Source organism: Marmota flaviventris, chromosome X, assembly GCF_047511675.1.
Source record: "Marmota flaviventris isolate mMarFla1 chromosome X, mMarFla1.hap1, whole genome shotgun sequence".
NCBI lineage: Eukaryota > Metazoa > Chordata > Mammalia > Rodentia > Sciuridae > Marmota > Marmota flaviventris.
The window spans coordinates 74,683,319-74,711,241 of record NC_092518.1 but is presented as its reverse complement, the minus strand read 5'-3'; the positions used below and the strand labels follow the sequence as shown (position 1 = coordinate 74,711,241).

The window sequence follows — 27,923 nt, the reverse complement described above, 5'->3', positions numbered from 1 at the left end:
TGCCCAGAACCCAAAATCAGAATAAAAGAAGCTTACAAGTTAAAGGGTCTCAGTAATTACCAACCCCCTCATTCTGATTTTTAAAAAAAAAAAATAAGCAAAGCATGAATTCGCACAATACAAATCATAAACATAGATGTTGAAGAGTGTGCCAAGTAGAGTTCAGGATGAATTAAGTGTTAGACAAGAAAGGCTTCTTAAAGGACTTAAATATTGCCCTTGATTTTAAAGTGAAAGAGAGACATGGAATTATGAAGGAGAAAGAAAACCAAGGAGAATGTTTCATTAACATCATCTTACCAACATCTATGAATGCCTACTCTAGAATAGGCACTGTGCTAAGTGTTTTATATGTATTATTTCATTTAATCCAAACAACCTCCCTATAAGGCAAGTACTACCAACATCCTGCATTCTGTAGATGAGAAAAAACAAAGACTAGACAGACAAGCAATTCATTTATAGTCACACAAATATTCATTTGTGGAATGTAATGAGAAGCTAAACCTTGGCTCTCAAGTCAGTCCCCTTGCTGCTAAAACAGATCATGCTGAGATCAAAGTGTTCAGGTCAACAGGTCAAGGAGGAAGGCATGAAAAAAAAAAGAAAGAAAACACTAACTATCTGATTCATAATTATACTGTACTGGAAAAAGCTACTGCACATATATAAATATCAATTTGGTTATTGATCTTACCAACATTGTTCATCATCCCACTTATAAATATATGAATTGAGATTTTAAGAGGTTAGTGACTTACCCAAGGCTATATGATGAACAAATACTAGAGTAAAACTTAGAATTCTCATTTCCCATTAGGCCACACGACATTAAATTATTTTAGGGACCAAAATGATTTTGGACTATTGCATACATCATATGGACTTGAATTTTTAGGAAGGCAAGAGTTATGTACTTCCATTTACATTGTCATCATGGAATGCGATATTCAAGCTATGAAAGAAAGTTATTTTCACAATGAATCTGCCTTTTTCAAAACCATGATGCTTTTGCATGTGTTTTAAGTTCTTTTTGCATATCCAAAATGGCCCACAGTTCTGTGTGTGTGCATGTTTTCCCTCCCTCCTTTCCATTTCTATATTAAACAGAAACATGTCATAAGGTCTCTCACAAGCCAAAATATTTTATGCCACAAAAGTGCAGCCTGCCAGCTAGATTCAACACCCTAAAACAAGAGAAGGTGAGACATCTAACTTACTTAAAAACAAACAGCTTTAAACAAAATAGTGGTACAAAAAGTTTGTTGTTGTTTTCCATTTATCAATTGTGAATCTGAGTTGCTTTCTCCTGGAATTTATATAGAGAAAAATTTTAAGTCTTTTTTTGCAATCATTAACAAAGTCATTTTTCCACTACAAAAAGAGGCAGAAATCCAAAATCACATAAATTCCCATCATTTTCTCAGATGACAGTGTCCCCATGGACATGCTGTGAGCTCATTCATATGGCAAGGAGATGTGACCTTTCAGGTAGGAGCTGGGCATTTTTCAGCCTATTGTTAGGAAAAATGAAAAGGAGATCCTTTGCAGGGTGACTTTTTAGAAGAAAACTAGAAATGAAAAATGCATCTTCTCATTTATTTTTTAATGAAAGTCTGGGCATGAGGTGGGAATGACAACAACAAAAAAAGATCAAAATGATGTCTGCCACCCATTAGCCATTTAAGAGCAGTAGGACAAAAGAAGGAGGATAACCAAGAGGAAAGAGAGACCCTGGGGGCTGAGGTGTACATTTTTTGACACAGGGAAGGGAAAACAGAGTCAACACCACCAGAAAAGAACAGAGTTTTGCTCATCTCACCACAAGTGCTCAAGAATATGTGCCTTTTGCTATTTAGATGGGCACAGACCTCTGTTTAAACCTTTGGTAGGCATCCTTTAAATTGTCAAACCAAAATCTAGGCTTATTCTGAAAAATAATTTGATACTGAAGGCAGCTTTCTAACATCCAAACATTTCAGAGTGAGTAAATTAAATGACAATTACCTCATGTTCCTTTGGACACTGACAATTCCCTTGGCAAACACCTGAGGTTAGCACCCCTTTTCTGTGCATTTCCCTCCTCTAAGATTCTTAATGTTCAGTGTTCTAGAAAACATTCTCCCCACATCCTCATCAAATTCCAAACATGGGGAAAAATATCTCATAGCAGCTATTTACAACTAAGTGTGAATTTGAATAAATACATTGCTTCTCCTTATGGGCTGCTTGAATTTTGAACAATAATTATTAAATGGAATGCCTTACCCTCTGTTAAAAGGATAACAGACAGCAGAAAACAGAATAGGAGTTCTAGGTGGTGGGGACCCTGAAATCATACAAAGTGGAATATCTCAAAGACTCAATGTACTCTCTGTTTTGGACACTCATTAGGTGCAAGGAAGAATGCTAAATGCTTTACCTGGATCATCTCACAAACATCCTGGTAAGCAATTTCTATTATTACTTCCATCTTGCCAAAGAGAAAATTGAGTTTAAAAAAATAAGTAACTTGGCTGAGGTCAATGTCTTTAGGTGGCAAAAGTAAACATGAAATTCAGATTTTTCTTACCCAAAGTGTATACTCTTGGCCACTATGGTCTTCTGTGTGCCTTTAGGTTTACAGGCAGACTAGCAATGCATTCTTGAAGATAATGGAATAGTGTGGAAGTATTTAAACTAATTAGGACTTGCTCATTTTAGTCGGAGCCTCTATCTGGAAGACTCCAATAAGAAAAAGAAGTCTCCAGTTTACCTATGAGGATAAACTAGATAGTATATATTAAAGAAGTCTGGATTATAACCCTCAAATCCCTGCCAATCTTAGTTTCAACCACAAATATTTGTATCTTACTTCATTTCTCTCTTATCAAATCACTCTAACTTTCGGAACTTCTCTCAATCTACTAAGATTCTGACTTGGTTCAAGTCAATTTAAATGGCTATAATTTCTCTCATTTTTTTTGGAATTCAATGCTTGTCTCTTAGTGTTGCTGTAAGTGATAAATAATACCATAAAATGTGCTCCCTCTTGCAATTATTTCATGGACTTTTTAGTACTTTAAACCTGATGCATTGATATCAGAGGAAATTTCAGATACCAAAGGGACTCTTGGTAATGCTGCAAGTGGAATACTAGGATCTGTGCCTGAATTTTAGTCTCTAAAGCATCTGCATGATTAACATTACACTTTTAGAAGTACCCCTTTTCCAAATCACATAAAACAATGTCTAACATTCAAAATCTCACTTATTTCATAGACAACCAATTCCTAATCTAGAGATTCTGCCACATAGGGTCATATAAATCATTTATTTTATGTAATTTTTTTCTTTTATAATTAAATTTTTTATTTATTCTAATTTTTATACATGATGGTAGAATACAATTTATTTCATATTATACATATAGAACACATTTTTTCAAGTCACTGGTTGTACAAAGTATTTTCACACCATTCGTGTCTTCATACATGTACTTAGGGTAATGATGTCTAACTCATTCCACCATCATTCCTACCTCCTTGCCCCTCCTTTTCCCTCCCTCCCCTTTGCTCTATCTAAAGTTCCTCCATTCCTCCCATGCTCCCCCCACCAACACTATTATGAGTCAGCATCCTCATATCAAAGAAAACACTCAGCCTATGTTTTGGGGGATTGGCTTGCTTCACTTGGCATTATATTCTCCAACTTCATCATTTACCTGCAAATGTCATGATTTTATTCTCTTTTAATGCATCTTCTCATTTATTTTTTAATGAAAGTCTGGGCATGAGGTGGGAATGACAACAACAAAAAAAGTTCAAAATGATGTCTGCCACCCATTAGCCATTTAAGAGCAGTAGGGCAAGAGAAGGAGGATAACCAAGAGGAAAGAGAGACCCTGAGGGCTGAGATATACATTTTTTGACACAGGGAAGGGAAAACAGAGTCAATACCACTAGAAAAGCATAGAGTTTTGCTCATATATATCAAAGTTTTGTGTATATATATCAAAGTTTCTTTATCCATTCATCTGTTGAAGGGCATCTAAGTTGGCTCCACGATTTAGCTATTGTAAATTATGCTGCTATAAACATTGATATGGCTGTGTCCCTGTAGTATGCTGTTTTTAAGTCCTTTGGGTATAAACTGAGGAGTGGGATAGCTGGGGCAAATGGTGGTTCCATTCCAAGTTTTGCAAGGAATCTCCATACTGCTTTCCAGATTGGCTGCACCAATTTGCAATGCCACCAGCAATGTATGAGTGTGCCTTTTCCCCCACATCCTCACCAACACTTATTGTTGTTTGTATTCTTGATAGCTGCCATTCTGCCTGGAGTGATATGAAATCTTAAGAGTAGTTTTGATTTGCATTTCTCTAATTGCTAGTGATGATGAACATTTTTTCACATATTTGTTGATTGATTGTATATCCTCTTCTGAGAAGTGTCTGTACAGATCCTTTACCCACTTATTGACTGGGTTATTTGTTTTATTGTGTGTTAGGTTTTTTTTAGTTCTTTATATATCCTAGTGATTAGTGTTCTATATGATGTGTGAGGGGTAAAGATTTGCTCCCATTCTGTAGGCTGTCTATTCACCTCACTGATTGTGTCTTTTGCTGAAAAGAAGCTTTTTAGTTTGAATCTATCCCATTTATTGATTCTTGGTTTTAATTCTTGCACTACAAAGTTGTGGGCTAATCCGACATGATGGAGATTTTTTATTTAGAATAAAAGAGAAGTAAGACACTAAAAGGTGCAGATCGATAAGCAAAAGCACAGGATGAACACATGGGTCCAACATGCTTGAAACACTTATAATGCTCTTTGTTTAATGAAACACTTCCTGGTGTAAACACTAACAAAGAGGGAGTGTGATGGGGACTTAGAGAAGCAAATAATGCTGCTTCTCCATCTTCATCATACAAATAGAATAGTTTCAATTTGGGGTATGCCTATTTGATAACAGATCATTTTGAGTTAAACAGTGCTTCAACTCAGAAGACATTTTTTCTTCCCAGTAGTAGTACAACATTTATTCCTTGGCTCATCACCCCACAGAAGAGAAGCAAAACACACCTCTTACACTCCTCAAGCAAAATCTAGAGGAATTCAATCCAAAACAGAAGGCAGACAGGCAGTCTGGCAAACAGGACTACAGCCTGGAAATGGGTACCTTCAGACTGTCAACACATAACAGTGGTGGAAACATCTGCCACCCACTTCAGTACCACCAGAATCTGGAGAGCATTATAAATTATACCACCTGCAGCAGCAACTTTTTCTGGCATTTTAATTACCAGAACATTACAGATTAATCATCTCAAATTGATTTAAATGGCAAGTCAGTCATTTTCCTTCATAAGAGGAAACACTACACAAACAGAAGCCTTAAAGTGGACTGTGTTTCTTTGAATCTATGTTAAACCAAAGATCCAGGGCAGATAGCTTTATGGGTCTCTAATTAACATCACAAAGGCAACACCACAAGGTTAATAAGAGATGGTTAGTTAGGAGTGGTGGTTTCCTGGTGCCAGCTCCAGCAGCTCAGTATGTTTGCAGACTCATTAGCTGCATAGATTGATTATCAGCTGAATTCAGGAAGTGCTCACTTGCTGTGTTAGCAGAAGGCTAGTGTGATTTGATACAACCCTCCAGCTAACTAGCACCCAACAGTAAGGTAATGTTTTCTACAATCAAAGAAGGAAGGTTTTCATTGCCTTCAATTTCAGTTGACATCAATTATAAATCTGAAGTATTTGGTGAAGCTCAGAGAGACATAATGAAGCCTTCTCAGTTGACAGTTGGCACAAACAAAGGTCTGGCTCTACATCTTTAAAATTCACTTTGTGTATAGGCACTGTATTTCTGAATTCTCATCTTGCCACTAAACAAAATTATCCAGTGTAAGAAAATTCAAACTTAATAGAGTACTCACAAGATAATCACTCAACTTTTCTAAAATGTAGAAACAGTCTGATGGGCATTGAATCAAGCAAAAGAATTTGCACTTTGGGTTCACTCTGGACTTTGCTATCGATTTGTGTTCTGGCATTAATAAAGTCCTTAAACATTTTGTCCATTGGGTTTTCTTCAGAACACAAATGGAAGAAATATTTATATGCAGCATATCTCTAGAATACAATGGCTCCTTGATTTAAAAGGACTAAATTTTCTGGCTAGAGATGATAATAAAAGTTCTCCAAGTTTAAAATAGTTTACTTTTACATATGAGTGACGGCTCAGCTTCTGCTTCTGACTTGCTTTGGTTTGTCAATAGTGTACAACCTGACTCTTATAAGCTGGAGGCATTTTTGTTTCAATAAGCTGATTTTTAAATTAAATTAAAATCAAAACCACTCTTTTGGTTCACCTCCCAGATTAGAGCAACTGACAGCCTCATTAATGATTAAAAACAGCAGGTGGTGATGCCTTGGAACAGTTTGACCAGTCTAAATATCTTGGAACCTACATCATTCCTCTTTTCCTCTTCTGTGTACTAAAAGGGAAAGACTCTTGTTCACACAGGTTAGAAACTCTATACAAACTAAAAAAAGAGGGAAGAAAGCAAGATGTCCAGCACCTATTAAAAAGGGAGAGAGTATGGGACTTAGAGATGGAGAGAGTAGTCACACAAAGTTGGAAAATAAATCTCTGGCACTGGATTTGAATTTGTAAACTCATGCCTGGGAAGCTGCCTTGCTACAATCAATTAAGGCTACCAAGTTTTTCCAGGTAATCAGAGCAGTGTATGCCTACAAGTTTCTACCTTAAAAGGCAATATTATAAAAGCTATGTTTTTATTCAAACCAGATTACAGTTACACTCCTGCATCACTTAAAGTCTAGATACTAGACTACAATTTAGGAATACTCTAGGACTTAGTTGACTTAAATAGAGGCAAAGAAACTTGTGTGAGGGGTTCTAACTTCAGTCAGGGTAAAAAACTTACTGGTAAACCAAGGAAACTAAAGATTCTCAAAAGCTATTAAACTGGGTACTACCAAAGTTAAAAAGAACTAAACTTACAATAAGATACTGTTGTCTGTTTTTCATATTTAACCACTTGCCTGCTTGTCGTCTAATCTGTTACGAAGGATAACAGACTAGAACTATTATTTCTGATTACAAGGCACCCTTAAGAGACAAACTGTCTCTCAAGAGGCAACCTCATTTGACAATGTGAATTCAGCCACAAAGAGTTCATATTCGGATAAACTCCTTTAGCCCCTTCTGGATTCATTACTTTTCAATCTCTGCTAAACACCATATTTCACATACCTACAACCATACAGTAGATCTTTGACCATATATTTTTATATAAAGTCCAGCATTTGACATAAAACCCCAAATCCCACAGTACATTTTCATTTTGTTTCCTGCACACCCATATCTATAGCCAAATGATTTGTTCTAGACCAACTATGGACCCTATCTCATCATTAATCTCTTTAGCCCTAATTGTCAATAACTGCTTTGTATTCTCTAGAGATGGTAATTGATTGGTTTATGGAATTACATTCTGCCCAGTTGCAAAAGAGTCAGTTTTTTCCATCTGCCTTGAACTTTAAAAGACCATCTAAGACTGGTGCAGTGATATATGCCTGTATTTCCAGTAACTTCACACACTGAGGCAAGAGGATTGCAAGTTCAAGGCCAGCCTTGGCAACAAAGAAAGACCCTCTATCAAAAGAGAAAAATAAAAATGGAAGGTCTGGGAATGTAATTCAGTGGTAGAATACCACTGGGTTCAATCCCCAGAAATCCCCAGAATCCTCAACAAATAAATAAATAAATGACCACCCAAGACCTAAACCTAGATTATGTGACTTAGAGATGGAGAGAGTAGTCACATAAAGTTGGGAAATAAATCTCTGGCATTAGATTTAAATTTGTAAACTCATGCCTGGGAAGCTGCCTTGCTACAATCAATTAAGGCTACCAAGTTTTTATGTGAGAGCTTTCAAAACATCTCCAGAAGAACCTGTCCATACGTCCTTGAAAAGCAACTTTTCTAATGGACCTAAATGCCTGTCAAACCTTGTCTGATCTGGTTCTTAGTTGTTTTTTCCAGAGTGCAGTTTTATTGGGGGCAAACTTTGTAGGAAAAAAAAGGACTTCCATGTGAAAAAAAGGATGTATCAAATGAGCTTTTCTTGGCTCAAAGTCTACTGAAAATAAGCCATCTGGTGAAGACAAGAGATTAAAAATCCCTAGGCAAACCCTAACCCTGGATGACAAAAATCATCTATGGTAAGGGAAGAAAGCCATCTCACAAATATTTTGACTACACAATAAAGAAATGATGTAGAATTTTGGTATGATGATTTAAGTGGCTTCTTAAATGATGACTGGATTTAATTCCCCATATTTCTTTCATAATAAAGGGATTAGAGGAAAAATAAAAAAGGTAGTCTATAAATTCTTAAATGCCATGTTTAGATTCAGGTTTTTCCATCCTCATGGAGTTTATTTATGGTTCTTAACCATCTTAGGACAGAAATAATGTTATATAAAAAGAAAGACCCAAAGAAGATAATGATCTTGATATTTCAAAGGGCTTTTTGAGCATATGAAGCAATCTACATGATCTGGTCCCATAAGACAACTTGACATTTTTCTCATCTATTATCATCTTAGCAGTATCCCTATTTATCATGGCCTACAGAATTTGCTTTTTCATGCAGCAACTGGAAAACATTCACCCAGCAAATCACCAAAATAGAGCATAATTTTATCTAGCATACCATGTTGGCAACTATCTTCCACAATTCCGTCAATGGGATTCCATTACACCAAAGTGTCCTTTTAAATGTGTTTTGTTTTCTAGTTCAAGTAAACTTAATTAATTTCTTCACTGATCCTATGTAGCCTATTCCATACTGGACCATTTGTGCTACTGCGCCATAAACTCCTAGAGAATGAAATTCTTAATTGTTCAGTGTGCTCCCTTTATATAGCCTCCATGCTCCAATGCTTTCCAAGTATTTAGAAACATAGAAATTCTTAGTATCAGCTAGACAAAAAAAAAAAAAAAAAGCCCATGGCATTCATTTTCTTGACAAATAGTCAATCCCTCACCACAGGTAATAATTTTTAATTTTTTTGATTTTTTTGGGGGGTACTGGGGATTGAACTAAGGGGCACTCGGCCACTGAGTCACATCCACAGAACTATTTTTTATTTTATTTAGAGACAGGATCTCACTGAGTTGCTTAGCACCTCACTTTTGCTGAGGCTGGCTTTGAACTTGTGATCCTCCTGCCTCAGCCTCTTGAGCTACTGGGATTACAGGTGTGTACCACCATGCCCAGCCCTACCACAGGTAATAAATAGCAACAGCAAATTTTACAATGACCTTAAATATGAGACAACTAAAAGTTCCAAGTGGATATCAGAAAAACATTTACACATACAAATTGGTGTGTGTGTGTGTGTCAATTTGAAAGCAAATGAACAGTTGGTATTATTCCTGATGTACTGTATGAAAAAACTGATGGTGAATTGTCCTGAAAGTATTCTCTAACCAAAATAACCAAACCAATAAAATGCTAGTAAATAACTGCTAATAGCATAGATGTTTCCATTAGTTAAGAACAACTTTTTATTCAAGCAACTGTCTTGTCAATAAAATGTAAATAATGCTTTGGAAAGAATCCAATTACCTGGTGCAGCAATGTAGTCAAAATAAACAATGCTCCACCTGTCACATCTCTTCCTACAGAAATTGCTGAGATTGGGAAAGGATTAAGTTTCCAGGCATCCAAGGCAAAGAGGGACTAGCCATTGAATACCATTGAATGCCTCTAAACCAGAAAAGGAACTGGGTGTATCAGAGATTAAACCTACCATTCTATGGTGAAATTAACCAAAATTGAGCAGGAAATTCAACCTCAAAGCAGGAAGGTTTTAAAAAAATGTTTGCTAATGTAATACTGTTCAAATTAGAACATCAAGGAAGAATTTTCATGATATTCTTATTGAAAATAAGACCTTATTTGCAATAGTCTTCTTATTTTTTTTCTTTATTGGTACAATATTAACAAATTTTCTAATAGTTGCAAGCCCTATTCTTATGGTCTTTAAAATAAAAATTGTTGATTTTATCATTCAGGTGAACTTGGTCATCTCAATAAACCCCAGGTAAGCCAAAGTAAAAAGATAATTGCTTACAGTGAATAACACTTCCCAGAGCCCAACACATAGTGCACCCTCAAAAATATTGTTGAATAAATGAATAAGGTATATCTGTAAATAGATTAATCCTGGCTAGTAGTAGTAATACTTGAGGCAGGATGAAAGAATCTGAAAGTCACATAGAAACACTATATACACAAACCTATGTTCAAATAATTAAACATTTCACTCAGTATATTTTCAAGAGAATGGAGACATTTTTAAAAAAAAATTCTATATGAGCAAAACTAGGGAAGAAATAACCGCATGAATTGCAAAACAGTATATCTAGCCTAAAAGATGCTAATTCAGGTCCAGGGGGATCTAATCAACCTCTTTGTTGAAGTAAAGATAAAACTTTTTGACAGCAAATGCTATTCTGATAAAATGGAATTTTCAATTACTTTATGAATATCTGGTCTATGCTACCATTTCTGGAGCCCAGCAGCACACTGCTTTGCAATGTCACAAAATATTCTCCATTGAGAACTCCCTATTTTTCCAAGAGATTAATTGAAATGAATTAATTGAGTGTTTGGAAATTTAGTGATATGGAAGGTGAGTCAGGGGGATAGGTAAAAGGATAAAGAAAGGGATATTTAGTCACTGAATCACAGTTTCATTAAAAGGCTAGAGAAAATGAAATTGCACATTGTTTGTATAGTGTTGAAAGTGTAAACAGCTTAATACACCCGTGGTTAACATTATACTATGGGTAGAATGCAGACTATAGAACATTTTAATAGCTAATTTTTTATAAGTTTTACTCCATGTATATATACCTTTATTTTATTTATTTATTTTTATGTGGTTCGGAGGATCAAACCCAGTGCCTCACATGTGCTAGGCGAGTGCTCTAACACTGAGCCACAACCTCAGCCCCCTTCATGGCTAATTTGTAGCAGCAGTTGCATTAGGCACAGATCAAGTTCTTCGAATCCATGTTTTGCACAGAAAATATGTTGAATGGTATTAGGTGATAAGATTGGTAAATAAACAAGTTTAATAAAATCCAGAAAAACCTACACTTCCAGAAATAAAGAATCATTATATTTCTTCCAGATGTGAAAAGGAGATAAATGTTACTGCAAATTTCTGTACATGGCTTCCATTTGGTATCAATTAACATGGGAAGGAAATCAATTCAGTGTGTACTGAACTCCAAATTGGGTGCATATTAGAGCAATTAGAGTCTTCTTCTCAACTGAAGAATTTATAATCAATAATTAAAATCATAAGGGAAAAGAGACTGGGTATGATTTGGAGCAAATTAGTTGGACTTGGGACTAGAGTACAGTTCTACAATATGATCCCCCAAAACCCCAATTTCATATCAGGACTGCATTTTTAAGTAAGCATAATGGAATACACAAGTCATCATAAATGGTCATGCAAAGAAGCAAGGAGGAGCCAGAAGTCTATTAACTTCACCACTATTCAACTCAGAAATAACCAGGATAGGAAGAATTTCAAACCCAGTCATATCCGAAATCATGCAACAAACCCATGAGCTTCTGGCACCTCTGACCATCCTACTTGTCAATTGCTCCTCTTAGAGATTTGCCTGTAGGAATTGTATGAGGCAAAATTCCTATCCCCACCAGAAGGTAGTCAGTTTACCAAATAAATTCAGGGAGGGAAGATTTGATTGTGACTCTCAAGCTCCAAATGAGGCATTAAACCTGCTCAAAATGACCACATTTACTTGTTGTCAAGGTCCTCTGAGAGCTATGGGGAAATAGCATCTTAAGCAGTACCATGTGCCATTAAAAAAGCACAAGTTAAAGAGTTATTTATTCGCGTTCATTTCTGGGAAGCCATGATGATAAAAGCCAATGAACTAGGGAGAGACATTAATTCCTGAGCATGATGGATGACAAATAAGTTTGTAATTCAGTCAGCTGGCAACCAGAAAATTCAGTTCAACTAGTTCATCAACCTACTGACCTGGTTTTAGACATGTTAAGAGAGATGCCAGGATTGAAAGTAAGACAGAAAGCAGAGATTCCTATCATTCCTTCTTATCTCTACTCTGATCCAGCTCACGAATGTGTTTGGATGGGGTAATCAAAACAATCCAAACTGTCAATGACTAAATACCTGAACTTTGGCCTCTGCATTAAAAAGTCTTTTACATATTCCACTTTCTTCACTGAAACTATTGATTCTGAATTCCAATGGCTTGTAAAGTTCTCAGTGAATAGTTATTGAAACTTTAGACACTTGGGCCCTTACATAAGTCATAAAGCACCCTTAGCATTCACACTTAGCATTCTTCTGCTACTGTATAGTATAGTTATAAGTACAAATCCCAGAGGAACTTTTAGCAGTGTGAAGAAGCACAGGGCCCAGTGTCTCTCAGAAAAGGAGGAACAAATACATTTTATATCACTTCTTCGAACACTAGCAACACAATAATAGATCACTGAACAAACCATTCCTGCTCAAGTAAAAATGAACAAATGCAGAAATTTTCTTAATTTTGAAAATTCTGAGACTTCTCTATCAATTACATGTCCACATACATGCAAAGGAAGATGCAGTATCAATATTGAAATTAGAAATGTCATAGAGCCACAAATAGGATATCCAAGGTGAACCAAACTATTCAATACAATGATATAAGGTCCACTCTATTGGGTGAATCTAGGCCAAATTTGGAGTGGTTCTAGCAGAACCAAAAGAAATATCAGGATCAAAGTTTAGGCTGAGAACTTCAAGATCAGGCATGTATGGTAGATTCACCAGCAACTGCATTCCCACAACTGTTCCTTAGGATAAAATGAAATACACTTACCATGGGAGCGCAGGTTGAAATAGTAAAATGTTAATTGCTGGAATATTGCTATGTTTTGAGGTAGTAATAATCAACCCAAGATTGTGGTGACACAATCTGTGTGGCAAGCCTAGAGTTGATTTAGGACACACAATTAAATATCATTATGGAAATCTTCAGAAATAGTGGGATATCACAAGGTACAGACTATGTAAAAAAGACCTTCATACATAAATTTTAGCCACTCAAGTTGTAAAGAACCAACCTAAGGATTGGCTCAAAGTTCAGCCACTGCTGGAATAATGGGAAAAATAATGAACACGCATTTGCAAATCAAATACTGAGAAACAAATGAAGAAGTATTGCCAAAATGGAACAAAAAGTACATCTGTGCATGTGTGTGTGTGTGTCTAATCATCTCTTATAATAGGAGAATCTTGGGATACTGTCACATCTTGCTTTAGAATATTCTCGTTATTATCCAATCTACACAATATATAATGCATCCCATTTGTAAGAAACAGAAAATCTAGCTACAGTCCACTTATATTATTTTCCTAGAGAAATGTGCTAAAAATTAAAACAGATGTTGTTCTAGCCAGGCATAAAGTGAGAATCAATTATGACTATTTCTTTTCCTGGAGTCATTTCATTTCACAGAGCACCTAACTAAAACCCTTTCTGATATAAATGAAAAAAGCATTTCTTTGAGACACATGCAAGGAGTAAACGATACATATCTGTCTGCATCCTGTGACACACTGCTAATTCTCTGAGAATTAAATTGCTCCTGTTTCAGTTATATAAATGTTTATTTTTTTATCCTTAGTCATAGTAAGGATCCCCAGAAAGTATATTATCTCGGCAGATGTCACCACTCACCAATTAGGGAAGGCAGCAGTGAACAATTGGTAGTGACCTCTCTATATTATGGACTTTGACACTTGGGTCTGCTGGGTAAGGAATGGATTAGCAATTTAATAAAATCTACAGTGACTATTTTTCCCATAGAAAACATTTTGTTTTGTGAATCATGCATTTTTTGATTCATTTACAAAACCAAAACAAAAGCATTTAATGATGTTTACAGTGAAATGAAACAGCTGAAGACCAGCACATAATCACCATATTTTGTTTCCTCGTCTTTAAGACTTTTAGCAGTAGGACTTCCAGCTGAGCTTGAGCCTAGCTTCTCTAAGACATAGCCAAGTATTCTGAAGCTTCACTGAGCCTAAACACTACACTAAGTTGAATTCATACTTCTTAATTGAAAAGGACAGGCTGTTTGCACAGCATGTTAGCATCAGTAAAATATTGAAAATGACATTTGTGCCCAAGTCCATCTGAACATTCTGCCTTCCTGAACTCTGCTTATGCTTTTATATCCTGGTTTCTGCCTAGCATAATTTTAAATAGTGCTTCTTGCTGAGGGATATGTGGCTGAGTTCACAAAAACAGATCCTTCTTCATACATGAGGACGCTGCTCCTGACATGTGCTTTCCACATTAGTGGAATGTTTTACATTGATTCAGCTGCATTCTCTTGCCCTGGTCTCCCCTATGACTGATGGCATGGATTCATGTGGCAGCCAGACAAAATGGGAAGTTCAGTACTTTCAATCCTCAGTAAAGAGCACACACAATCTGTAGTCAGAGAACAGTGTCTCTCCCGGTAAATCTAACTAGCCTGATTGGGAAATAAAACCTACCCCTCTGGTCTCATTAGAGTTGTGTTCTATGCAACTCAATTGATCAGCTGAATTCAGGCACCATAGCAAAAAGAGGCATTTATTCCTGGTGAGAAGGCATCTGTCCATTTCCTGTGTGCTCGCTCAGTGCAGTTACTATTGAAGTGAATGCACGCAATATGTATATGGTGTTATCCTGTAAAATGACCAAACAGTATATGATCCTGAGGGAATCATTCAGGGAAGCAGAAGAATCTGACTAGATTCTGCTGTAGGTGCTGCCGAGTTATGAACTTAGTGGATAACTTGATACCACATTCATTAAAGTAGTAAATTGTGCCTGCAAACATTCTGGGTTCTTTGGAGTCTATTGTTGTAACTTACAATCAGTCAACCCTTACCATGGTCAGGCATCTGAGATCCCATGGACGTCACACTGGTATTCAGCACATCGTTGACAGCAGTATCACAATACAGGCTCCTCTGGACATCATGCTCACTGTCAGTCTGGTCACTCTCCTCATGTCCACTATCCTTCAGGCTGTTGCCCTCTAGGTCCTTGAAGGTGGAGCTGCTGGGTTGAAGAAAGAATGTTCATTTACGACTGTGATAGATCTGACTTTTAAAATCTTTCCAAGCCAGGATGATGTCAGTTCTGTAATGGAGCCAACAGTGGCTAGATTGCCCAACAGAGCAGGGATGAGGGGAAGAGAAAATTTTGTTTAAAGATAATGGAACTTAACATTGCAGAGAAGTTCCCACTATTGGATGCTGATGCAACTAATATTTTCATTCACTCATTTTCAGTGCATCGCTATAAGCAAGATACAAGAAGATAAAAATCTAAAACAACCACCTCTAAAGAATGCTGTCATCTCAGGATTTTTCTGTTTTAATACAATTGAATTTTTAGTGAGAGATTACTATTCATGAGTAACTGTTTCAAGTGCTTAACATTAACTTTTTAAGTCATCACAGCTCTATCAGAGAAAGGTGCTACTAATATTCATATTTATAGATGAGATAGCAAAGATACATAGAAATTAAATAACTTGCACAAGGTCACATGGCTGACAAGAAGTTTATCATATCTAATACCAAATCCAGATAGTCTAGCTCCAGAGCCTAGAACTTAACCACTATGTATAATGCTTCTCCAAATATGTTTACTAACCAATGGTAAAAAAATAAGAGTGGAAGAAGTTGATACAACACAATTAAAATAGAAAGGGCTGTCAGAATTAGAGAACTCAGATCAGTTTTAACTGAAAAAGGAAAAAGGACAGATTCAAAGAAAAAGAGGAGGTGAGAAAAGAACCTTGGTGCATGGAAGGTATGATGGCTAATTCTGTGTCAATTTGACTGGGCCACAGGATGCCCAGCTAGCTAGAAAAATGTAATTTCTAGATATGTCTGTAAGGGTGTTTCCAGAAGAGATTAGGAATTGAATTGTGAAATTGAGTAAAGCATGTGACTCTCCCCAGGGTGGATGGGTATTATCTAATCCCTCCTAGGCCTGAATAGAACAAAAAGGCAAAAGATTGAATTTGCTCTCTGCCAAATTGTCTGAGCTGGGACATCAATTGTCTCTTATACTCACTGCTCCTTGTTCTTAAGCCTTGAGAAACAAATTGGAATGTATACCATTGGGTATCTGGTTCTCAGGCCTTCAACTACATTGCCAGCCTTCCTGGTTCTATAGCTTCTAAATGGAAGATCACAGGACTTCTCGGCCAACATAACTGCATGAACAAGTAACTTACAATAAAACTTTTTCCAGACAGATATAGATATTTAAATGCCTATTGGTTCTCTTTCTCTGGAAAACTCTAATATAGAAGGTAAGATAAAAGTGAGAGCCAGAGAGCAAGCATTAATGTAACTGTGGATATACTAAAATCAAGAAAACTGTCAGCTCAAGAGTTTGTGGGTAAATTTTTCTTGCATTTATTAAACCAATGCACCACACAAGGCACTAAGCATACTAGCCAAGAACTCCACATCATTTTTCACAGAGAGTAATATACAAAGTATACCCATAAAGAACCCACCTGCTATTTATAATACTTTGTACATCTTGCCTGAATCTGCAATTGTGCTATACCATGGATTGTACATTATGCATCTAAAGTAAGTAGTGGATGGTGAATCCATTCCCTAGTTAGTGAGATAGTAGCAAAGGCACACTCAAGAAAATGTGTTGCTGTCCTAACAAGGAAGAGTGGCACACTTGTGAATTAGGACAAGCCCCAATAGACTTACTGTGCCTCTGCAAAGGGAGCCCTGTGGAGATAGTACTGCAAACTCGCTTGATCTGCTCAACTTTCAACATTCACAGGCCTGACTCTCTGAGACTTTCATAAGAATATTCAGTACATATGTTGAAGAGCTGTGCCATATACACAATAAATACACTGTAGTTCTTTGCACTTGGCCAAGAGGAATCACAACTAATTTTTAACATATGACCCAACTAGGTGCTAAAAACTGGCTGACCTGAATTTTAAAAGGAAAAGATCAAGAGAGTAATAACTGGAAAGCAATATGTATAAGAAAATGAAGAGGAGGATAGAGTGAAGCACTGGCCTGTTGGGTAATTATTTTCAGAAAGGATAACTGAGCATCAGCTTACTTCACTAAAACTAAAATCACTTAATAGGCCAGCTCACTCAGATAACAGCCCTATGAACATACCAGGATGCAGCTCTATTAAAACAAAATCATTCTATAATTTTTTCATGGTCAAGAAGACCAATTGGAAACACTTCATTTGAAGTGTCTTATAATTTCTAGCTTTATGGTACAGATTCTGTAAATACCAATTCCACAGTTTAAATAGATTCAAAGTTTGTACTTTAGAAAAACAATTAGCCCTGCCTACAAGCACTCATATTCTTCAAGAGAAGGGAAATGACCTGTCTGGATGATATTACAGACTGTTCCATTTTGATAACAAAAATTAACTCACAACCTGTATTATCTGTTATCTGAAACATAATGAAAACTTATTTAATCCCCAAAACAAAACTGGCATGTTAAGCCAGAAAATTCAATTCTGAATTGACTGCATTTCAGCAGTTGCCAAAACTTACATAAGATATATGATGGTGAGGGATAGAGTGCAAGGACAATGTAGTTGACCATCCTTCAGAGCAGGGTTTCTTAACCTTGGCACTATTGACATTCTTGGCCACATAATTCTTTGCTGTGGCTGTCCTGTGCATTGTAAGATGTTTAACAACATCCCTGAGCTTTATCCATGAGCTGACAGTAGTGGCCCACAAGAATAACAATCATTTTGTCTCCAGGGAGATATTGTCAAATCACCCCCAGTTGAGAACAACTGCTTTAGATTCTCTAAACTCTATTCCTGTAACAGACTATACTGGAAAAAGCACTGAACTTGGAGTCATTAGGATACATGAAAATCTGTCATCTGCTCCTTAATCTATGTGATCCTAGGCTTGATATCTGATGTCTTTGAGTCTCAATTTCCTTGTCTGTAAAATATAGTTGCTAAACTCTCCTTCAAAAGACCATTTTGAGGGTTCAACAAGACAATACACATGAAGTATCACATATACAAATGCTCAATAAATAGTACAATTTACTATGATCATTACCTGCATGGTAATACCTTCATTGAATTGTAACTAAATATTATATCCATGGTCTTTTACCAGATTGTATAGGAAAATTTATATTTAAAGACTATTTCTACACCTTCTGTAAACAACAGTCAGACATTGTCCATAATGTTATTTCTCCTAAAATTCAGTAACAGAAAAAAAGTAGTTCTCTCAAATATGTACACTTTCTTAATTGAATAATGAGAACTATATGACCTGATGCATTTATTTTTCAGTCTTGGCATCTCAAAAGATGCAAGGTAAATGTAATCTTGAATTGCACTGAGTTAACTCCCTGGATACCAGGAATCTCTATCTTGCTTCTCCTAATTGGTTTTTGATCTGCCTTTTTAAAATTTGATCATCCATCTTATATGCATCTGAATGTTATAAACTACCTCAGAGCTTTTTTCTTTAGGCAAAAAGGATAGAAATAATAAAACAAAACTATAAAGGACTAGCTACTGGAATCTAAGGGACTGGTAGTGTGAATTTGAGAAGTTGTGTATTCTCAAAAGGAAAAGCAAAAGATATAACCACTACCCTCCCCCAAACCTTGGAATAGTTAACTCATTTAAGGATCACTTTGCTCATCTGACAAACTAAGTACCACTGACCCTGATCTTGTAAGGACATTTATTGGCTTAATGAATGGATTTGTGTAAGGCAGTTTAAGACTCAGTGAGCAAGATGCTACAAATTGTAAAGCAGTCTGATAAATGGCTACTCACCCAAAACAAATAACAATTTATGTCAGGCATAAAAAATGCTGATTTCACTTACTTTATTACCTGTGTACCTCTTGGGAGATGAAAGACTTATAAAACAACTTGTGTAGGACAATAAATTAAGGGTACCTGTTTGCAATGGTATTATAAATGCAAATGTTTCTATTACTGTTCTGGTGGCCAACAGGACAAATTCTCTTGAAAACACCTTAACAGGACTCTGCATACAGAGTTACTCAGAAAATGCTTGATGAATGAGCATCATACACATTCTGATCTGTATCTACCATTTAAAATATTAGAATTCTTTTAAAATATTAGAATCTTTTTCAATAATATGAAGAATCTGAAAGGAAATAGGCCATATCTTCCCAGTAGGTGACACCACATACCCAGGGAATACAGCTGAGACTAAAAATAAGAAGGGGGTAAGAGTTGAAAGAGTATTATAACTGTGTTTAAGGAATCTAAGGAAGATCCTAAAGTGGTTTCTAGACCAGCTGTATCACAATCACCTTGGGAACCTGTTAAAACTGGAGGTTCTCTAAGAATGGTGCTAGAGACTGTATTTAACAAGTCTCTTAGGTGATTCCCAACACACACTAAAGTTCAGAAATCACTGGCCTAAAGGGAAGTTTAGCACTAGTTTTTTAATGAAAAAAAGCTGAGGTTTCCTTCAACTTCCTTCTTCCATTCATTCAATAACCATGTACCAAGCACTTACTATATTCAAGGCACCATACCAAATGCTACAAAATCTCAGGACAATGTTGGTGATAAAGGAAAGCACTGTGCATGAATTAGGAGCTGATGTTCATTTTCCTTTCCATGCTGCTTCAGCATCTTGTTCATTTCTTATTCTATTTCCTTTGATCTACATCCTTAGGCCCTGCTTGATATTGCTCCAAAAGCACTACAGGAGTGGATATCAGACAACAGCATAGAAAGCAGGCATGAGCAAAGACAGTGTTGCATCAGGGGCAAAGTACCACTGCTGGCTTTCTTCTTCTGAGAAGATAGCAAGAAAACAAATACAGCAGGAAGGAAATCCATCCAGAATAATTTTCAAACTCTCTTGGTTTGCTAATCTGGAACTCTTTTATAAACCTCCTTGAGATACCTCCAGACTGCAGATGATGTTCTGAAGGAAAAAAAAAACTACAAAGATATAATGCTAGATTCTTTATTAAAAAATATTATGGAGAATGTGCCATATATCTTCCTGTTCCCTTCTATATTCACTCTTGACTCTTCTCAACTTTGATTTATGCCTGTGAAAAATCCCCTTGCCCTGTGGCATTCCATTGGGATTAGCCCATGGAGGACATGAGAAGGAGGTCAGAGGGTAAGAGGAGAGTGATGTTAGGGTATTCATTATCTCTGCTCCCCTCTTGCAGGGTCACTTAATGGTGACTGTATCCTTCAATTGACCAGAAGTCACTATTATTCTGTAGTCAATGTTCCCTCCTTGCTCTCTTCCCTAGTCTTTTCAAAAGTATTTTCAACTCTATTGTTCTTATACCAGAATACTGTGATATCTCTTGCCCAAGTCTTTGCAAATAGTCCCTTTGTAAAAAAGAACTTTCCTTAAATTATTACAATTCAGTGTGTCAACTATATCATGTAACTATTTCCTGATTGATACAGGAAAAAATTAGAGAATAATGACAGGCCTATTCAACTATCTAAGGTAGATATATATGAAAGAGGAAAAGATGCCCATGTATAAATAGATTGTCCAAGAACGCCAGGAAGAATGATTCAAGAAACATCCTTGGATGAGTAGATAATGAACAGAGGCTGAGAAAAGAGATAGGAAAACAAGTTCACAAAGTAGGCTTGAGATTGGACTGGCATTTTCAAAATTAAAATTTATAATCCAATTAAGAATTTCCTGGCCAAGAGCTTTTCCCATGCATAGATATGGATCTTCAAGAAACCACATATGGAAAAAAACCCTTTCAAACATTGTTGTGAGCTATTTGAACATACTTTGCCTGGTTTGATCACCTGGTGTTAGTAACTACTCTCTTTTAACATTTTCCCCACACTTTATACTTATAATGGTTACTCCACAGGAAAGCATAGCATACAAAATAGCACCCTGTATCTTTCCAGGTATTGTTCTTTGTCTAAACTCAATTGACCCCATAAATTCCAAAGCCTTAATGGTTTTCCAAAACCTTTGCAGTCCCATAACAGAAACTGGCAAAAATGCATGTATGTCTCTCTGCTTTAAAATATTTTGTCTTAATGAAGAAGGTCCTTAACTCAATGCATGTGCCCATCAATGATCAAATGTGTAAAAATATTGTACTTATATACTATTGTTATTTAGTTGTAAGAATATTTTATCTCTTAAAGTCTTATAAGAAATATATGCAGGACTTTGCATTAAGTGAAATGTGGCAAGCAGATATTAACTTGCAGGAGCATTTGATTCACATGTGGAAGTCAGAAATTTAGTGAGTAAAATTTTGCTCACCAGATACTGTGTTTTGTGAAGGGTTGATATTACAGTCAAAGTCTCCATATTTTTATTTTATTGAGCATAAGAGGGTAAAGAGTTTTGTTTTACCACATGGTCATTGTATTATGTATTTCATAAAACTAGTAGAAGGAATACAATACCTTGTAAGCACAAAACTGATAATTATATGAAATAATGATTGTGCTAATTCATTCTATTTAGTCATTTTACCTTGTATATATAGTATAAAATACCATGATGTATTTAGTAAATAAACAAAGTTGTATTTGTCAATGAAAAAATAATGAAGAAGGTCCTTAGTGAAGACTTAAAAACTCCTAGTTTTTGTTTCAGCCACCATCAGGCCCTATTAATTCCAGGTCATGCCTTCTCTCTCTCTCTCTCTCTCTCTCTCTCTCTCTCTCTCTGTGTGTGTGTGTGTGTGTGTGTGTGTGTGTGTTATAAAGTAATCAAATGAGAGATTCCCAGTTCCCAGTGAGTCAAAAAGCTATTGTGGAAATGCACGTATCCCAAAAGGTAAATGTTTGACATAAGTTTTAATTTCATCAGTCTGCCTTTTAAATTGGATATTCAGGGCTGACCTAAGACTTGAGGGTCCCCAGGAGTCTTAGCTTTCCGCCAGGCAATGAAAATACGACTCATGTTATCAATTTAACTTGGTCATAGAATTCCCAAGTATCCAGAAATAGCTTGCCCAAGGGACCTGTAAGGATAAGGCAAGTCACTGTTTTCACTAGAAATTTTAAAAGAAGCTTTGAAAACAACAATCTTGAAGCAGAAAACAAAGCAGACCTCTACTGTAAAGCCACTCTAATCAGTGTTTGTAAAGATTTTTCCTTCCCATTAAAACAAACTAGTCAGAGAATTTTAAATTCCTCACTGTTTGTTTTATTCTGTAGACCAAGAAAATATTCTAAATGGATTCTTCTTAACCCTTCAGAAAAATTTCAAACTATACTATGCCTGGGATACAGTGCTTTCCATTTTCAGATGATTAATGATCATCACTTAAGGTCACAAGCTGTCCCAAACTGATACAGATAAACGTAGCATGATGTGGAGGGGGGGGGGGGTTACTGTAGCACCATGAATTAAATTAGATATGAATTCAAGTTACTTGTACAACAAGCTAGTTTATTATGTGAATCCTACCCTTCCAGTGATTTATGTAAATTTATGGGATTAGAGCCAGCAAAACAATAGAAGCTTCAGATCTTCTCTACAGCAGCTCTAATACACCCTGCTTGCCTTTCTATTTTGTTTCCATTATTTTAACAAACACACTCAGTGTTCAATTTTAGCTGCCAAATAACCACTGGACCATTCAAGAGGCTATTTACATGAAACAGTAATAAAGGCATCATCTGAGTGGTCAGTTCTGGATTATTTTTGTTGTTTTGTTACTTTTATTCACAAGAAAATTTCTCTTTTGCTTAGTTCTCTCTCTTTAGGTTTTCTACACGTCTTATTTTTTTTCCTATTGGATGACTTTGGTGCCCACTGCACCAGGTGAAATCTTCATCAGTATTCAAAGAAACACTTCTAAATATCTTTAACTAGAGTACTAAATCAGGCAATTTTCTTTTCCTGTCTCATCTAAAAAAAGCATTATAAAACATAAAAAGTCAATTTTTCTGTCATTAAAATATCTTTAATATTTCAAAGTTGTCAAAATAACAGCAATCTCAGAAATCACTGGAAATTCCATAGGAAAAAAACTTTTAAGGCCTTTAAAATGAATAGCAACAAGTATTTTGCTAAACAAGATTTTGGAAGTTTTCTAATATTTCTCATATTACATTTTTAATCCACAAAACTATATTTTCATATAATTCCAATTTTATTTATAATTGTGAATATGTATGCATATATTTTAATGGAAAGAAATATGATAAAATGCCAACAGGATTACCTTTAAGTGATGGAATTACTTAAATTTTCCAAACTTTCTACAATAAGCATATAGGCATTCATTTTAAAATCCAAAAAAGTATGGTTTTTAAAAAACTCAGTTTTTCTTTTTTATATTAAATCAAGCTAGGTAAGCAAATCAACATACCTTTTGATTAAATGGGCTCGGCTATTCACATAGTTGGAATCAAAAGAATAATTTTCAGTCTGTAATAAGAAAAAAAAGAATTAAAATGTTACACAGGTAATTCATAAGAAGAATCCAAGTACCTACTTAAAAGGATTTTTTTAAAATAGGCAAGAAGCAATAAATGAATCAGAAACTAACACCATAGTGGGGCAGCAGCCTGGGAGGGGTGGGGGGGCTATCCTTTGTGGAGGTAGCAACTCACCCCTGCAGACCAGGACAGACTTGGCACAAACATTTCCTAGAAGAGGGCTGGCTACTGACCATGCAACCACTTATAGAGAAGAGACAATATGACTCACAATCGTTACAGAAACTAATTGCTTCCCATTCCCCAGTGGAGACAATTCTATGCCCATCAAATTGACTGGAAGTTCAAAGGTATTTTTATTAGTAGTAGATAATTAACATGTTAAAATATTTATTCCAAAGATATGGAAATGCAGGCAAGGTAATCCCCCACTGTGGATTTAAACTCTGCACTTCCCTTTGTTTTAAGACATTTGCTCAGCACTGGTTATGCAGAAAGACCTTCTTTTATCACAAATATAAAGGCAAACAAGTACTATGCCTAAAACAGGGTGAAGGGCAGACCACAGGGGGTACCAAAGCCTTTCATGTCAGACATGAAGTTTGCAAGCAAACCCCTGTCTCAGTTTTTATCATTAAAACACTACTGTCTAATCTGGTTACAGCAGACTGCCAGAGCAACAGTTTTACAAAAGCAAATGCAGAATACCTGCCAGATGAAAGAGATGGGAAAACCATTTATGAGCATCCAATGGCTGGATGAATTGAAGGGGGGGAAGCACCTCTTAGAAAGGGTGGGAGATAGGGAAGAGTCTACACTGAAGTAAGTTAATGTCCTAGTAAAGTAGACCTTACCCCCAACACTAAAGTACAACTCTTGTTGAACCATTGTAGGAACTGAAAAATGCCCAAACACATCTCCTCTACCCTCCTGGCCTCCTACAGGAAATCCCTACAATGCCCACCTTTCCTTGAGGGCCTTCTGCAATCACTTCAACTGGAAAAGGAAACACAATAGCTATCTAGAGAACAAAATAGCAGATACCTTTCTGACGATTACCTGTCACACATTTACTGCACTAGGCTCTTAGATACAGTTCTTGCTTTCAAGGAGTTCACAGTTTGATAGAGGAGAAAATGAGACTGGTAATAGCAGATCCAGCTCCCACATAGGCACTAAACAGCCAACAGTCAGAATAAGGACCCTAACCACCTAGAGTAAGTAAAAAGTGGGCGGTGAATAGTTGGAAGAAAGGAGAGTATTGAGAAGGAAACTAAAACCCAACAGTGCCCTGTATTGACTGGGGTACATCTGTGCCGCTTGCACATGCCTCTCATTGGAAGACACACTGTATAATATCCACTCGCACTGCTTTTATCTAGAAGTTTATATTCCCTTTAATGTAAGCCACAAGCAATTTTTGGTGCTGTTAGAAGCAATGGTTTGAGAGAGTAATAATCAAAGGGGTCAGTTCATTTCTGATTTGTTCATAAGAGAATGAATGGCAAAATTGTTGCAAATATAACTACAGGAGGAGGAAGCTAACTTGAAGGTCTGTGTTGGGAATACAATCTAAGTATTTGCTAGGATAGGTTATCCATCAGTCAGTCAAACAACAAATGCTTTTTGAGTCAATTCATTTTATCAATATAAGAGGGGGAAATGGGGTTGATCAAATGTGCTCTTCTATGATAATCACTACAACATATAATTTAATGAGTGGAAGTTCCCCATCCCCTAAAAATTAAAATAACAGTTCACTTATTCATTTCACCATGCAAACTTGGGTACATTATTTAATCTCTGTGTGCCTCAGTTTCCTCCTCTGTAAAATATGGACAATAAAACATGAATCCAAGGAGATTACAGTTGCATTTCTCATCACTCATAGTGGGAATCCTTATTCTTTGCTATCTTCAAAACTTGAAACCCCAAGAAGGACCAGAAATTTGACCTCATTCAGGCAATAAAACAATAGCACATGTGTATTCTATCAGCCAGGTTCAAACTTATCAAATCATGTTTTGCAAGAAAAATGGTAGATTCCAAATAAAAAGGAGAGGAAATCTAGAGGACATTGGCATTGTAGGGAAAGCATGATCAATATCCCAAGCTACTGTCATGTTTTTTGTTTTTTATTTTTGTCACATTTTTTGAAAGTCAGTTTTCAAGTAGAAATTTTTACATGGCTTTGCATATGAATGCATCTAGCCTGTGTTCACTGAGCACAAATATGGAGCTCTGTGGATATCTGGTCTCTCATCAAAAAACCAGAACCACATGTTTAGGCAAAGAAGAAAATTCAAACCAATTTTATCTCTGACAAATATACTACTTCTTGGTTCTAATGGAATAATGTATATGACCACGAGAATTCCCACCTTAACAGTCCCTACCCCCAAGACAAATCAGTTAACTCGGGACAGATGCTACAGGAATCATCTGCCACTGTAGGTAAAAGAATGTCATTGTAATTTATCACTTTCCTCTCTTTTTCTATTTTTACTCTACCCATTCTTTTTTGCACTGCCCATTCTTATGGGTCCTAACCTTCTAATGTAAATATCCCTTCCCCCAAATCAGCACAAACCATAATGGGCAAATGCCCCATGCTCCATCCTAAATGTCATTGGTAGCACTAGTAAATGAGGCAGGTACCTAGAACCAACTTTTCAGAATGATTGGGGCTAAACCAATTTGTACATTGTCTTTTTCCTTTGTAATCACTTTCATCTCTCTTTATGAAGCAGTTTAGTTGCAGTTATAGGAACAATATATGGAACAGAATCATTTTAATTAGACAGATACAATCTTTTGGCCTCATTAGTGCTATATTCCAAACAACTGAGTTAACAGGCCATAGGTAGCCTATTTTATGGTGGGTCTATATCTACTGATATCAAGTATTCTAGTTTATATTTTTTCTAGGTGTGTGCTCAAGCCCAACCCATATGCACTGAAAGAGTAGATTTTTTTTTCTCACTACTGGTGGAGCATAGAATAAGACTCAGACCTCCCTGAACAAGGAAACAATCTTGTGTTAATAAATAGTTTTCATGTCTTAAGCCAGTGGTTCTCAACCCTAACTGCACATTAGAATCATCTGAAGAACTTAAAAAAATACTGTCACCAAAGATCCACTTCAAGAGACTCTGAGATAATTGACCTGGAGTTGGGCCCAGACATTGGTATTTTTTTAAAGTTTCCCAGATAATTCTAATGTACCTTCAGGGTAGAAAACTAGTGTTGTGAACAAAGAACTGGTGACAGGATTTGACCTGATATGCTGTGTTTTCTAAGGCAAGCCCAGCTGTTTAGGAGATTGCACCTTTTCTGTCAAATTATCTACTGATGTTATCTCAATATATGATAAAGAACCAGAGAAGGAATTCACTTTTCAAGAAATAACACAAGAGCTTTTCTGTTTTGCATGTATTGGCTCCTGGTTAGCCTTATTTAATCAAAATTTGTTTGACATTATTCCAATCCCATCTTTAAGTATTCTAAATGGCAAATAACATGAAACATTTGAGAGAGGAAATTTTCTCTAAATGTCACATTAATTTCACTATGAAATGTCCCCATCTCTAATGAGACAGGCAGGTTAACAGAGAAACACAGCAAAGAGATAAGAACAACATTTGTTTCTAAAAAACCTAATTTTGACATAAAAATGGGTCTACAGCAAACTTTTATTTCCAGTCTTGATGGCAAATAAGTCACTTTTTATCACTTAATATACTTCTCTCAAATCCTTTCTCTAACAAGTAGCTTTTTTTCTAGGAATTCACTTAGAGTAGGTTTCTCCTTGGCCTAGTTTTAATAAAATCTTGATTTTGTACAATCCCTATAGAATAAATAATTCTGCGTAGCTTGGTTTTCCAGATAACTTACGGCTTTCCCCTTTAAGAACTGAAACTCTAATTTAAAACCCTAACCATTATACCTTATTTCTAGAACATATCACAATGTTGCTCTTTTAGAGTAAAAAAGACATAATTGTACATTTTATTTGTTATTTTGGTGCACCCTTCTAAACATAAATCATTGTGCCATGAAGGTCTTGCCTATATATTCAATGACCCCAAAGTACTGTTTTTTGATGTCTTGCCTTTAATTTTCAACAGCTGTCCTTCAACTAACTTGCAATCAAATATTCAGTGATGCTACTTATCAGTGATGTTAGAACAAAAGCAGCTTCTCTTCCATTTCAAGTTCAATGCTTCTACTCTACCATGCTTTTGGAAACTACATAATTACATTTGTAAGAATAGACTGGAACATGAGTTAATAAGTTCTGAGTAGAGAGCTGAGATATTTTT

The 27,923-nt window shown here is 36.1% G+C and overlaps 1 protein-coding gene across 2 annotated transcripts in view; it reads right to left on the bottom strand.

Annotated features, from left to right (window-relative positions):
- Pcdh19 (protocadherin 19) overlaps positions 1 to 27,923 on the bottom strand; it is a 102,576-nt gene that overhangs the window by 22,112 nt on the left and 52,541 nt on the right. The window contains exons 4-5 of one of the 2 annotated variants that reach the window (XM_027933196.2): positions 23,532 to 23,590; positions 15,026 to 15,198 (exon numbers count right to left, since the gene is read on the bottom strand). In XM_027933196.2, the coding sequence (XP_027788997.1) occupies positions 15,026 to 15,198; positions 23,532 to 23,590 (232 nt within the window). The remainder of the gene's footprint in view (positions 1 to 15,025; positions 15,199 to 23,531; positions 23,591 to 27,923) is intronic. The other variant, XM_027933213.2, reaches the window with a different exon arrangement.